Raw genomic sequence first — 13,604 nt, 5'->3', positions numbered from 1 at the left:
TTTTCCCCACCCTGGCTGTGGGACAGAGCCTCCCCAGGATGGGGATGACCCCAAAATCTGCTGCAGGAGCAGGCCTGGCAGTGGCCCTTCAGCAGCGGGCACTGGTTGTCCCCAGGGCAGTGGGACCCCGTCCTTGGGGTGCCCAGCACCCCCCTCTTGTCTGGGGACATCTCGCTGTGATCATTTAGGGGTGCTGGTCCTGGCCCATGGAGGGCAGGAGGGGGGAGGGAGCACCCCATCCCCGTTTATAACCCTCTTCCTCCTCCTTGTTTAGGGCCAGACCTTATTCTGGAGCTGTCTGGCTTTTCCAGGGCAGCCGGCGCTCCCTCAGTCCGTGGCATTAAATAATTAAATGGAGGGAATAATCATCGGTGAAACCCCCTTGGGTTCGCACTTCCTCGGGCCCTGTGATTGCTGATATTTTTTTGGTTGAAATATGACCTTTTTTATGATCAAAGGGGATCAGAGTTCCAAAGGAAAGTTAAAAAAAAAAAAAAAAGAAAAAAAAAAGGAGGGCAAGCATTTTCTTTTTTTCCCAGTCCTAGCGGTCTGGTAAAGTTTCTTTAGACATGCAAAGATTTACACACCTTTCTGCAGGGTGCCTTAAATTACCCTCCAACTCTTTACACATTTCCATGAGCAGAGCAAGAACAGTAAGTCATTGAGAAATTAACTGGCCTTTCAGTAATATCCCCTGTCGGCCTTTCAGAAGGAGAATGTCTAATGACTTTTTTGAAGTAGAGGTCAGGGTTTGCTTTTTTTAAATAAAACAATCTGTATTAATGCAATTTCCTTTTTAGCTGTAGGATTTGCCCCTTTTTTTCCTCAGCATCGTTTTTTTAACGCCACCAGCCACACGAGGCATCCCAAGCAAGACCCGATTGAAACACACACTCCTGGCGTTTCCTAACCCGCTTGTGCAAGCTCTTCTCCTTTATTTTTTTTTGGTAAAAATCGTGTTTTAAAATGGAATTTGAAGCTGGCAAGGTGACTCTTGGCTTTGGGCACAACGTGGGTGGTGCAGGGACAAAGCTGAGCAGGTTTGCTTTACCTGAGAGCAGCACCTGGGTTTTGCTGAGCTGGGTGTGAGCTCTGAGCCCGGCTTTGCTGGGCCAGAACTGCTGGGCTGATGAAGAGAGGCACAGAACTGGCAGGGCTGAGCTGGGCTCCTCGGGGTGAGGATCTGCCTGGCCAGGTTTGCAGCCCTTGGGATGGATGGGTTTCTGTTTGCCAGCCCTTCACCTTCCTCACAAAAGAAAAAGATTTAAAATATTATATTTTTTGGTAATCTCACTTGGTGTTTTCCTGGGGCTTTCCTGATATTTCTCTCCCGCTGTGCCAGTACCTTTTGCTTCCACGGTGCTCAGCATGGCACGGACCTGGGTGTGCTCTGCCAGCCCCAGCCCCTCCTCACCCCAAACCTTGGAGCACTGCCTGGGATGGTGCTGCTCCTCGTTTCACCCAGTGTTCCAGGCTAACATTCCCAAAATCTTGCCCCGTGGACGTTCTGGTGCGGAGAGCTGGGCTGGCTCAGGCACAGCTGAGGGAGTTTCTGACTCTGGGGCTGCACTGGAGGATGCTCAGAGTGCAGTGTGGGGTGGTGGGGGCTTGGCAGGACCAGAAACCGGCTCTGGGGGTGGGAGGGTGCCCAGCTCTGCCCTTCCCAGCAGGAATGGTGTTTCTGGATTGACTCTTTCTCCCTCCATCCCTGCCAGACCCCAAAAGTACAGCATGCCCTGTGCTGGCTCCTCTCCTCCTGCTCTCCCCTGCAGCCCTCACAACTCCCCCCGGTGCCTCCCAGCTCCCTGTCTCTGTGGTCGGTGGTGTTATAAAACACCCCAGCCAGCCCCTGGGTGAAGATTTTTCTCCCAGCTTTCTCATTCCCTCTCTTTCTGCCTCTCTTCTGCTCTTTCTTTCTCTCCCTCTCTTTCTTTCCCTGCCAGGAATCCCAGTCAGTCCCAGATGAACCAATACTCCGTGGCTCTGCTATTTCCCTTTTATTCCCCCCCCTCCTTCAACAGCGAGATGGGAAAAGAGTGAACTAAAAAAAAAGAAAAAAAAAAGAGAAAGAAAGAAAGAAAAAAATCAAAGCGGCACATATTGGATCCAGATGTGCTTACAGCCCTTTCCAGCAATTTAATTAAATTCCCCCAGACAGCCAGGAGGATTTCTTAATGATCAAATTTCCCTGGCTTTCCTCCTAAAATGCCCCTCTTTCTTCGGCTGGCTGTTGCTGTGTCTCCCTGATGGATGGCCAGCCCGCATTCTTCCTTGTCCAGGGCTGTGGGGAGGCAGGGGCAGAGCCGCAGGCACGGGGCCCTGCTCCCAAAACCTCTGCTCCCAGGAAACGCGGGGTGGGGACCCCCTCCCTGGGCTCTCGAGGCGTGCTGGTGGCACGGGGGGCTCAGCCCGTGGCTGTCCTGCTGTGTCACCTCCCAGGGCGGCTCTGGAGCCAGGTTGGGTCCCACACTGTGTCCCCAAAGCCTCATTTTGAGCTGGGGGTCCCAGGCTGGGCTCCTCAAAAGGCACACTTGGGCTGGCACGGCCCTTTGGGGCACTTTGGGTCCCCTCTCATCCCCAGGGACAGCGTGGCTGGGGTCAGAGGTGGCACTGGGGTGACCCTGCCGTGGCAGCCCCCCTTTGCCAGCCAGCAGCAGAAAGGAGCAGTGATTTCTCCCCAAAATGGGGTCTGTGGAGGGCTGGACCACCGGTGGCACAGGGATGGGGTTTGTGTCTGTGCTGCCACTGGAATTGTGCGGCTCCAGGGGTTTTGGGACTATCAGGGTTTGGGCTTTGCTGGGAACGCAGAGGGCCCGGGGTCTGGCTTTACCTGGGGCTGGAATTGGGGTCCCTGCATTCCCAGTGGCTGCTGTGGTTTGAAGCCAGCTGAACCCTTTACCCAGAGGGACAAATCCCCACTGTCCCTCGCTCTTCCTTGCTGCTGTCCCCCTCTGCTCCCTGCCCAGGCTGGATGGGGTTATTTCCACCCTTCTCGGAAAACACGGGGATGAGCCCCCCAAACCCCACCCGGGGGGTGCAGGGGGGTCCAGGCCAGCTGCCCATCGAGTCCCGGTGGCACCGGGGCCACCCTGCAAAGAGCCCTGCACGGGGGTCCCCCACCCTGGCACCCCAGTTTGTGTGGGGAAGGGAAGGGTGGGAGCCGGGGGAGGACCGTGACAGCATGTCAGAAAAATGCCCAGCCGGCGCGGCCTCCTCGCCCCCTCTGCCCCGGGGCCACGGCTGCCTGCTGGAGTCTGGAAGCGCTCCACCGGAATAAAATAAATACGTAAATAGGAAACCCAAGGCGGCTGCAGTTATTGCCGCTCGGCAGAGCTCCCCGCGCCGGCAGATTCCGCCAGAATAATAATAAAAATAATGATGATTGTGATAATAGCACCAATAAATCCTGGGTTGATGCTCCCCCTGGTAGCTCTTGCGGCAGGGGAGGGTCCGGGCGCTGCGGGCAGCGGCACCAGAGCCACCCCGAGCCCCGGGGGGGGACAGCCACTGGGTGCCACCGCCCAGCAAAGCCAGCCCGGCCTGGCGGGGTGCTCCAGAGGGAGGGGGACATCGGGGGAAAAGGGGGGACACCCGGGGGAGGGGACACACAGGGATGGGGGACACGTGGGCATTTGGGGGGGGGGTTCCCCCCTCCCGCGCGCGGCCGCGTGCTGCCCCCTGCTGGCCGCGCCCACACGGCCACGCCCCACTGAGACCACGCCCCTTTAGACCACGCCCTATTTAAGCCACGCCCACACGCCGATGCCGCTTTATGAGGCCTCCCCTTCCAGCGAGGCCACGCCCTCCTGTCAGACCACGCCCCTATGTGCCACACCCACATTTCGGGACCTCCCCCTCGCTGAGGCCCCGCCCCCACGGTTCCGGTTCCCGTTCCGGTTCCGGTGGCGGTGCCCAGGCAGGTGAGGGGCGGCGGGGCCGGGGCCGGGCCGTGAGGGGCGGGCGGTGCCGCGGCCTCCCTGCCCTGCCCGTGCTGCTCCCGGAGCTCGGGGCCGCCGGCGGGGCTTGCGCTGGAGTTTGTGCGGGCTTATTTCTGGAAATGAACCCAGGGTTGTGGACTCGTTTGGGGTTTTTTCCCCTCCGCTACAGCCTGTCCTGCCCCCTCAGGGAAAGGTGTGATGAGTGTGTTTAAGGCATCTAAAAATATATGGATGCCGCCACTCAACCTGTCAGGGGTGGTGCATACCCTTATTTATTTATTTATTTACACCTACCTACGTGCTGGTAATAACAAAAATATCCCGACTTTAAAGCATTGTAAAACGCGCAGAAAAACACATTCGTTCTATTTTTATTGGCTTATTTTAATTGGACTATTTAACTTAAGAACGATGAGGAAGTGCAGGTGTGTGTTTTACAGATCTTCAGGCAGGTCTCGTTACTGCTCCCGCTGGCTCTGGGGCTGCTGCCTTGCTCCATTGGGGCGGCGGGGCCGGGGCCGGGCCGTGAGGGGCGGGCGGTGCCGCGGCCTCCCTGCCCTGCCCGTGCTGCTCCCGGAGCTCGGGGCCGCCGGCGGGGCTTGCGCTGGAGTTTGTGCGGGCTTATTTCTGGAAATGAACCCAGGGTTGTGGACTCGTTTGGGGTTTTTTCCCCTCCGCTACAGCCTGTCCTGCCCCCTCAGGGAAAGGTGTGATGAGTGTGTTTAAGGCATCTAAAAATATATGGATGCCGCCACTCAACCTGTCAGGGGTGGTGCATACCCTTATTTATTTATTTATTTATTTACACCTACGTGCTGGTAATAACAAAAATATCCCGACTTTAAAGCATTGTAAAACGCGCAGAAAAACACATTCGTTCTATTTTTATTGGCTTATTTTAATTGGACTATTTAACTTAAGTAAAGAGTGATGAGGAAGTGCAGGTGTGTGTTTTACAGATCTTCAGGCAGGTCTCGTTACTGCTCCCGCTGGCTCTGGGGCTGCTGCCTTGCTCCATTTTGGGGAGATTTTGGGGCTCCCAGGCGGGGTCTGGCGGGCTCGGTGCTCCCGGCGTGGCTCCAGCCCCTTGTCCCATAAAAGCCAGGCAGGGTTGTGCTGGTGACAGACCCCCAGGGCCCCCCAGCCTGGGGGCTCCTGGCACAGGGCCGTGTCCCGTCCTGGCTGTGCCCGGGGCGTTCCCACCCCGTGCCCGGATAACCGCAGGGCGCAGCTCTGCTGCAGGAGATAACTCAGAGCCCCCAGAGCCGTGTGTGGGAGGAGATCCCTGCGCCGGGCTGCCTTTACATAAGGAGGGGGAGGCCGTGCTTTCTGCATCCCAACCTGCTGACAGGCTGTTTGTTTTGAAGGCAGGGAGGAGCCCCCCGAGCGGGGCCGTGCTGCAGCCCCCGGGCAGGGGGCAGGGGCACAGCACCATGCCCTTCCTGCACGGCTTCCGCAGGATCGTGCTGGAGTACCAGCCCCTGGTGGACGAGCTGCTGGGGCTGCTGGCCACGCCCGACGCCGAAGGGCAGAGCTCCCTGCAGAGGTGAGAGCAGGGGGGTGCACACCCCGGGGTGTTCCTGGGGGATGGTTGGTGCTTGGGGAGGTGGCCAGGGTTGGACAGCCCCCAGGCCTGGGGAGCAGCTCATCCCACAGGCCGTTCTTTGGGAATGTGGAGCTGGAGCAAGGCAGACACAGGAGCTGTGGGGGCTCCCCAGGAACAGCCCTTTCTGCCTGACCCCTGAGCTGGGGCTCAGCTGAGGCCCTGAGGCTGCTGTGTAACCCCTCAGAGACCCACTGAGGGAAGACCAGGGATTTTCCTTCTTCCCCAGTGCCACTTTGACCCTTGCACACCTGAGCTATGCTCACTGAGTAACTGCTGGGTTTTTGTGTGTCTCAAGCCCTGCCTGCCTGGACAGTGACAGGAGCCAGCTCTCAGCTGTGAGAAGAGTCCTGGAGAGGGAGACCCACTCCCCGTTTTATCAGGAAGGTGTGAGCTATGCCCTGCTGAAGGTCACTGAGCTGGGGCTCATCCCTGCTGCAGAAATCCTCCTGGAATTTGGTGCTGACCTCAGCTTTGAAGGTGAGCCTGGTGGGAAGGGGGCTGGGCCAGGAGGAACCAGCAGATGAGAAGCTGCCCTGGGTGTGGGGGGAAAGCTGGGACAGAAAGAGGGCGTGCTACCAGCTCAGACACTCCTGCTCCTTGCTGGAGTAGTGTGGATGTGCCTTGGGGAGACCCAGCCACGAGGATGGACTGAGGGACAGAAAGCTGGGACAGAAAGAGGGCGTGCTACCAGCTCAGACACTCCTGCTCCTTGCTGGAGTAGTGTGGATGTGCCTTGGGGAGACCCAGCCATGAGGATGGACTGAGGGACACCAGGGACTCGGGGGCTTTTGGCGGGATGGAGCCGTTGGAGCGGCAGGACCCGGGGTGCTGTGACAGCCTGGGGTGCCGTGACAGCCCCGTTTTCACTGTGCTCCCAGGGCCCCCTTCCACTCTCGGGAGGCCGTTTTGGGGAAGCCCTTTGCTCTCTCTGACTGTTTTTATCCCCAGACCCCGTCACCTACTACACGCCCCTGCACATGGCGGTGCTGCGCAACCAGCCGGACGCGGTGGAGCTGCTGGTGCACCACGGCGCCGACATCAACCGCAGAGACCGGGTACGGCCCCTGCGCCACAGCCTGGGCTGCTCTGCTCTGGGGACAGCCCTCCTGCCTGGCCTCACCCCTTCCTGCTTCCCCTCGGCACGTCCCTGTACCCGCTGTCCGTGCCCTGCTGCTGTGGCAGAAGGTCGCGGTTCTTCGGCCGAGCCCTGCCTTGCAGCAGTGAGGGAGGAGGCTGGAGAGACACTTACTGTGGCCAAGATAAAACCCCAGCAGCACTCCCTGCAGACACTCACAGTCTACAGTATCTAGCCGTGTTTTTAACTGTTTTTAACTGTTGTGCAGATCCACGAGAGCAGTCCCCTGGACCTGGCCAGCGAGGAGCCCGAGCGCTTGCCGTGCCTGCGGCGGCTGCTGCAGCTGGGGGCCGACGTCAACGCCGCTGACAAGAACGGTCTGTGCACCCTGCCCGGCCCCCCAGCTGAGGGTGGGCGGGGGCAGGGCACGGGGCTGGGGCCCTTTGCTGCTGGACCTACTCACAGATGGGTTTGGGAGTTGGGAGAAGCTGGCAGAACCTCCCTGCACTCAGTATTTTCTCCTGCTGTGCTGGCTGTGTGAAAGGGCTGAACCTAGATCAGTGCAGTCCAGGGGAGGTGGGGTGGAGCTGTGCCTCTGTCATCCTGTGGTGCCCACTTGCTCTAAAACTCACTCTGCCCTGGCACATATACCCACTGAGACCTGCATGTGTGGCTGTGACTGTCCCCACAGCTGGCCACCATCACGGGGACAGTGGAAGCCTGTGCCAGAAGAAGGGTTGTCACTCCCTGCGTTTGGCTGTCTGGTGGGTGGGGTGGATTGTTTTCCTTCCTGCCTTTTGGGGTGTCGCCCTGTTGTCTATGACTGACTGATTGCTCCATTGCAGGGAAGACAGCACTGCTGCATGCCCTGGCCAGCAGTGACAGTGGCCAGATCCACAACACCGACAGCATTCGTCTCCTGCTGGAAGGAGGTAAAGAAAACCTTCTCCCCTTTCTGGGCTGGCTGATTCTTTGTGCAGCTGCAGGCACTGCCCTCCTGACCCCTTTATGGAGTCAGAGTAAAGCCCAGGGGTGCTGGAGTTGGTGCTGGCCTGGTCTCACACTCTGCAGTGTCAGTTACGTTCTCTGTCCCTTCCTGCAGGCGCAGATGTCAGGGCTGCCACCAAAGATGGTGACACTGTCTTCACCTATGTTATCTACCTGCTGGGAGAGATGGCATACAGCTACACCGAGGAGGAGGCCGAGGACATCGAGCGCTTCTGCTTCCGTGTCACGCAGCTGCTGCTGGCCCACGGTGCCAACCCCAGCGAGTGCCCAGCCTCGGAGTCCCTCACACACTTCTGCTTAAAAAGCTTCAAAGACTACTTCCCACTGCTGCGGTTCCTGCTGGAGTCAGGTGCTGCCTACAACTGCTCCCTCCATGGTCCCTCGTGCTGGTCCGGCTTCCACATCGCCTTTGAGCACCTCTGCTGGCACCTCAGTCGCTTCGACGATGAAACCTATTCCTCAGACCTCATCCAGAAGGGTCAGACTCTGCTGGAGCTCATGATGGCCAGCTCACAAGCCATCCAGCTGCCCAGCAATTTTGAGGTCAACACCAGCAGCTGTAGGGTCCATGGGGAGAAGGTCCAGACTCTGTTCTGCTCCCTGAAGCAGCTGGAGCGCTCGCCGCAGGCACTGAAACACCTCTGCAGGGTGTTCATCAGGCAGCGCCTGAAACCGTGGCCAGTGGATGACAAAATCAAGGCTCTGCCTCTCCCAGACAGGCTGAAGTGGTACCTCCTCATTGACCACACTGCTGCTGGGCACGAGGACCTGTGAGCCTGGCAGTGCCTGTGTCTGCTCCCTCCACAGCCCTGCTGTGCCTACAGCCACCTTATCTCTGCTCTGAGACAGCTTTCTCTGCAGCAAGAGGTGCTGCCATGGAGCCCCTCTCTGTGGCATTCTGGGGGTGTTTTCTTGGGCACAACATCACACCTGTGTTTGTGAAGGTCTCGTTGCTCTGGGGCATGTCATGGGGAGGCAGGCAGAGCTCCTGGGCATGGGGGAGCTGGATGCTGGGGCTGTTTGGAGGGAGATTAAGGTTTGGACAGTGAACCCCACTGGACAGCCAGCCTGTCCCCTCTCCCAGCCCTGCCATGGCTGGGTGGTGCAGTGCCTTAGGTGTCCAGTGGAGTTGAGAGATGCCTCAGGGTGCTGGGAGATGGAAGAGGTGTTCTGGCTTTCCTGCCTTTGGTCCTGCTGGTGGAAGCAGGTCTGGCATTGTCCTGTGGGTGTGGATGCCTTCCGTGCTCAGTGTGGATTTCTGACACTGGGGATGGCAGTGAAATGGGGCTGACTGCTCCATGCCCTCTGAGTTTCTGCACCCCATCCTGGCACAGAGGAACATCCACCAAGGACATCTCAGCTACTGGGCTCCAAAACACACAAAGGGATGTTTCCTAACATCATGGTGTCTTCCCTGTGCAAAGATGAGGAATGAGCAGTCAGCAGCTGAGTGCCTTGTGCCTCCTCATTCCTTGGCTTCTTCCTTTGGTGACCACTCCCAGGATCTTATTCTCCAGTGCCTCCTTCCCAGAAGGAATTGCTGCACCTGCAGGGCTGGTTCCAGCCTTGCCACAGCTGCCTGGCTCCCCTTTCTAGGCACCTGCTTCCTCGTGACGTGCCAAAGGCTGGCCACAGAGCTGAGCCCCACCCAGATTTGTTGGTTTGTACTGCTTTTCATGGGAGATGGATGGAGTAGATGAAGAGGAAAAATCTGTTCTGGTTAAAGAGAGTTTGTATCAGGTGGATCTGGGGTTCACTGGCATTTGGAACTGGAACTGTGTGTCCTGATGAACTGGTGCTTAAAAAACCCCAACAATGTGATCAAATTCTGCCCTGGTGTCTGGAATGGGAACTGAACTATTAAATGAGGCCTTCTATAAAAACAACAGGGGCTTGTTTTTCTTTAGGAGAGGTGGGGTGAAGGACAGGAATGGGGGGATGGCTGGAGGGTCGAGCTGCAGCTGACTCTGCACCTGGGCTCACCCCTGGCAGCTGCTGTGCCAGTGCTGGCCACCCTGGGTCAGTGGCCAGACTTGGGTAAATGAAGGGAACATGGCCAAAGAGGAGACGGGAGTGCTCAAAGCCAGGTGATGGTGTGGGGTGCTGGGGCAGCACAGTGTCACAGCGATGGAGCTGGAGGTGACAGGCTGCAGGGGTCTGAGCAGCTCAGACCACACCAGTGCACTGCCAGGGTTGCAAGGCTTTGGGATACCCCATCCCTGCAGGAGGATGTGTAACTCAGGGTCACACACTCCTCCCTTTTTGCTGCCCATGTAGGAGACCTGCTCAGGGGTTTAAAGGTGAGGCCCCCTCAAAGCCCCAGAACCCAGTGTTGCCTCCCCACACCACCACAGGGAAACAGCTGAGGCTTCTCCCCTTTGCCTCACCCAGCTCACTGCTGAGCAGCAGGAAGGGCTCAAACAGCCAAGCAAGGAATGGAGCCCAGTCCATGCCAAAGGTGCTCCAAGTTCACAAGCAGGAGCCCTGTGCACTGCAGTCAGCAACCTGCAGCTGCCCACGGATCACCTCATGCATGGGAGACCCTCTTGCTCCTGTCCAGAGCCCCTGAAGGTGGCACAGAGACAACATGCACCTGACAAACCTCACGTGCAGAAGTGCAACAGCAGGAAAATGTATTTGGCAAACACCTCTTTTCACAAACAGCAGCAACTTGGAAGACAAAGTCCCGTCCTTGTCACCGGCCCCTGGAAGGGGAGTCACGACACGGGAGAGACCTTCTCCCGCTGCCCTCATCTCATGGCAAAGGTGTAGACGTGGTAGATCTCGTCAGGAAAGTTCTCCTGGCGCTCCTCGGCCAGGAGGTGCAGCCCAGCTCTGCGGATGATCTTGTGGACCACGTCCAGGTCCCGGCAGACGCTGCTGTCCACATCGTCCATGATCACACCCTCCTGGGCCATGTTGTCCTTGATGACCACGATGCCGTTGGGCCGCAGGCCGGCACGGCAGCGCTTCAGGAAGTCGGAGAGGTGGTTGTCAGTGAGATGTCCTGGAGGGGCAGAGCAGGGGTTAGAGGGCAGAGGGTGACCAAGGGGAGGAAACACAGAAGCTGCATTTGGGATCCCTCAGGAACTAAATACTTGAGACATCTGCAGGGAAAGCTTTAGCTTGGGGATGTCCAGTTTGTGTCTCACTACTCAACTCCTACCCAACCCACACCTCTGCTCTGGCCTCTGAGGGCTTGGGGGAAAAAGTACAGGGCCCCTCCATGGGCTGGGGAACAGCTGCCCACCCCAGGCCCCCAGCCACGCTGTGATGCTCATCCTTCATGCAGACCTCAAGCTGCATGAAGGTGCATAGGGCACCTGTCCCTAGGGAATGGGACAGGCTGGAAAGACCCCACAAGCAGTGACCCTCACCGATGACCCACTGGATCCAGATGACATCATAGGAGTTTGGCTCAGGGCTGAAGTCCTGGAGGCCGCAGCAGAAGTAGTTGCGCACCCGCCTGCCCTCCTCGCCCAGGTAGCTCTTGGCCTTGGTGAGGAAGTCCTCTGTCACATCCACCATGTCCACTGTCTTGAAGAGGGGCAGCAGCAGGCGCTTGGTGATCCGGCCAATGCCAGCCCCGCAGTCCAGAGCACGGGTTGTCCCCGTCCGGTTGGGACCATCCTGCAACAACACTCTGAGGGGTGAGTCCCACTGCGAGGCACCCACAGAGGAATGGGACAGCCACAAGAGCAGCCCGTGGAGCAATTCAGAGGGAGAAGGGTGGGGTTTTAGGAGCACGACAAACCGTGCCACCTACCCGCAGAAACCTCTGCAGGAACTTCCTGGAGCTGTTGATGTCGATGCTGGAGATGTGGCCGTAGCCCCCCAGCATGCCATCCACCGTGGGGGGCACATCCTTCCAGTACTTCTCTGCCTTGGAGTAAAACTCAAACTCGTTCTCCACCACCTCGCTGGTCATGCTGGCCTTGGGCACGCGCCCGCACGGGACTCACTGCTCCCCTGGCGTGGGAGAAACCCAAACCAGCGAGGAATGGGTCAGCTCTGCCAGTACCCCACACCCATTTAGCACCCCTACCCCCTCCCCAGGCCTACTACAAACTACAAAAACCTTCAGCTGGAGCAAGAAGGAACAAAGATCTAAATCCTGGTATTTTCTGGAGATCAGCAAGCCCAAAACCCCTCCCTGGGCAGATGCCTCAGCCAGAACAGGCATGGCAGAGCCTTGCTCAGCAGTACACGCAATTATACGATTATATTTTAAGGCTGACCCACCCTTTTCACCTATTCTGCCTCTCCTTTCCCTGTCTTAACATTTTACAGATTTCATGTTTATGTGTGGCGACAACCCCATCAGTCACCTCCAATTACATCTTGAGTTGCTAAAAGTTATCCTGAGCACCTACCTGAGGACTGTAAATCTCAGCCGTGACCATAAGTTAGATATTTGCAATATAATAAAGTCAAGGTATAATCAACAATACAAGCTGTAAATCCCCCCCAGGCATCTCATAATTCAAACCACTATGGATTTGATTAACTGCGCTGGGGATTAGAAACTAGATTTAAGGTGGCCAAAGGGTAAATTCAAGGACTTCAAACACCTTTACAAATAAAGAAATATATAGAGTTCGTGGCTTGAATTTGCTGGCAAATACCCCATTAGACACAAAACCTTTTCTATGGCAGCTTAGACAGGTTTGGTGGCCCCACGTGGCCTCGAACAGCCTAGGGACAGGAAAGGGGGACATGGCATCTCAACTTACAGGTCACTGGTGGAAATCCAGTTTGGCTCAGGAGCTGGTCTACGCTGTGATCTAGGAGCAAAGATGGGATTTAAGTGCCAGATCACCCCTCTAGTCCTGTAAGTGTGACCATGGCCCCAGGAAAGCACAGGTGAGACACCCAGCCCCACAGGCACGCTCCCAGGGGACAGGAGCTGCTGCTGCCCCTCAGCTCAGAGGCTGAGCCACGAGTGCAGCCAGCGCATGGAGGGCTCTCTTCCAGTGCTCCTGTCTGCGCTCCAGTTTGAGCAGTTCTCCCGCCTGGTCTCACGGGCTGGGACTCGGGCTCACCCTCCCGGCAGCGACCCCATTCCTTGGCCCGGGTTTGGCTTGGTGAGTCCCTGGTGACTCATTTCTCAGGGTGTCGCAGGCTACCAGCAGAGCAGCGAGCCCCCAGCCGCCCTAACCCGGCCCTAAACCTGAACCCGAACCCTTCCTGCCGCCGCTGGAGCCCCGGAGCGCGGCCGGGGCCCGCGGTAGGCCAGGGCTCGCCCCGTGGCCGCCCGTGCCGTGGGGAGAAGGTCACACGGCGTGGAGGGGTCAGCTCGGTGTGCGGCCCTTGGCCCGGGCCCCGGGGCGAGCGGGGGACGGGGGTCCGCAGGCCGAGGGGCTGGGGCTGTGCCGGCCCGGGGTCCCGGCCCGGGCGCGGGGCTGTCACAGCAGCCCGGCGCGGTGCGAGGGGGCGGTCCCCGCCGCAAGGCCCGGCCCGGCCCCTTCGCCTCCCGCTGCCCGGGGGTGCCGCCGCTCCCGCCGCTCCCCCGGGCCGCGACCCCCGCGCCCCCCCCCGTTACCTCCGGCGGCGGCCGCGCGCTGCCCCCCCACGGCACGGGCGGCCGCGGGGACCAACCAGGCGGCGGCGTGTCGGTGACGTCACGGTGACGTAACGGGCTGGCACTGCCCTGCTCTCCCGCTGCCGCCCGCGCGGGGGCGCTGCGGGCCGGGGGCGGTCAGTGGTGGGATGGACTGGGACGGACTGGGATGGACTGGGATGGACTGGGATGGACTGGGACAGGCTGGGGAGGACTGGGATGGACAGGGACAGGCTGGGGAGGACTGGGATGGACTGGGACAGGCTGGGGAGGACTGGAACAGGCCGGGGAGGAGTGGGGCGGACCGGGCAGCCCAAGGAGAGCCCGCGAGTACCGCGCGGTTCTTGAGGGCCAGGCTACCACGGGAGCCCGGCCGGCTGGCACCGAGGTGACGGGACCCGGGCTGGCCAGAACAAG

The 13,604-nt window shown here is 58.9% G+C and overlaps 2 protein-coding genes across 3 annotated transcripts; one reads left to right on the top strand and one right to left on the bottom strand.

The window, feature by feature from the left end:
- Positions 1-3,789: 3,789 nt before the first annotated feature.
- On the top strand, positions 3,790-9,516 carry ASB6 (ankyrin repeat and SOCS box containing 6). The gene is made up of 7 exons (XM_039720124.1): positions 3,790-3,920; positions 5,306-5,484; positions 5,840-6,021; positions 6,493-6,599; positions 6,888-6,996; positions 7,465-7,551; positions 7,722-9,516. The coding sequence occupies exons 2-7, from the start codon at positions 5,372-5,374 to the stop codon at positions 8,399-8,401; spliced, it is 1,278 nt and encodes a 425-aa protein (XP_039576058.1). The 5' UTR covers positions 3,790-3,920; positions 5,306-5,371; the 3' UTR covers positions 8,402-9,516.
- A 719-nt stretch (positions 9,517-10,235) lies between these two features.
- NTMT1 (N-terminal Xaa-Pro-Lys N-methyltransferase 1) lies at positions 10,236-13,273 on the bottom strand. Of its 2 annotated transcripts, XM_039720125.1 has the most exons (5): positions 13,170-13,273; positions 12,361-12,411; positions 11,394-11,596; positions 11,005-11,257; positions 10,236-10,634 (listed from the first exon to the last, which is right to left on the bottom strand). In XM_039720125.1, exons 3-5 carry the CDS (start codon positions 11,553-11,555, stop codon positions 10,378-10,380), a joined length of 672 nt encoding a protein of 223 aa, XP_039576059.1. In that variant the 5' UTR covers positions 11,556-11,596; positions 12,361-12,411; positions 13,170-13,273; the 3' UTR covers positions 10,236-10,377. The 2 variants fall into 2 exon arrangements, with proteins under 2 accessions (XP_039576059.1, XP_039576060.1); XM_039720126.1 differs by lacking the exon at positions 13,170-13,273 and having other exon boundaries at positions 12,361-12,650.
- Between the last annotated feature and the right edge of the window lie 331 nt (positions 13,274-13,604).

Source organism: Passer montanus, unplaced genomic scaffold, assembly GCF_014805655.1.
Source record: "Passer montanus isolate IOZ18808 unplaced genomic scaffold, ASM1480565v1 scaffold43, whole genome shotgun sequence".
Taxonomy (NCBI): Eukaryota; Metazoa; Chordata; class Aves; order Passeriformes; family Passeridae; genus Passer; species Passer montanus.
The sequence above is the reverse complement of the archived record's forward strand: the minus strand, read 5'-3'. Positions and strand labels throughout refer to the sequence as shown.

Bases quoted from the DNA above. Each gene is read 5' to 3' on its own strand.
- ASB6 (XM_039720124.1), top strand. From the start codon at position 5,372: ATGCCCTTCCTGCACGGCTTCCGCAGGATCGTGCTGGAGTACCAGCCC. The intron at 6,022-6,492 runs GTGAGCCTGGTG...TTTTATCCCCAG, and splicing joins TGCTGACCTCAGCTTTGAAG to ACCCCGTCACCTACTACACG. The intron at 7,552-7,721 runs GTAAAGAAAACC...CCCTTCCTGCAG, and splicing joins TCGTCTCCTGCTGGAAGGAG to GCGCAGATGTCAGGGCTGCC.
- NTMT1 (XM_039720125.1), bottom strand. From the start codon at position 11,555: ATGACCAGCGAGGTGGTGGAGAACGAGTTTGAGTTTTACTCCAAGGCA. The intron at 11,258-11,393 runs GTAGGTGGCACG...GTGTTGTTGCAG, and splicing joins TCCTGCAGAGGTTTCTGCGG to GATGGTCCCAACCGGACGGG. The intron at 10,635-11,004 runs GTGAGGGTCACT...CTGCCCCTCCAG, and splicing joins CTGGATCCAGTGGGTCATCG to GACATCTCACTGACAACCAC.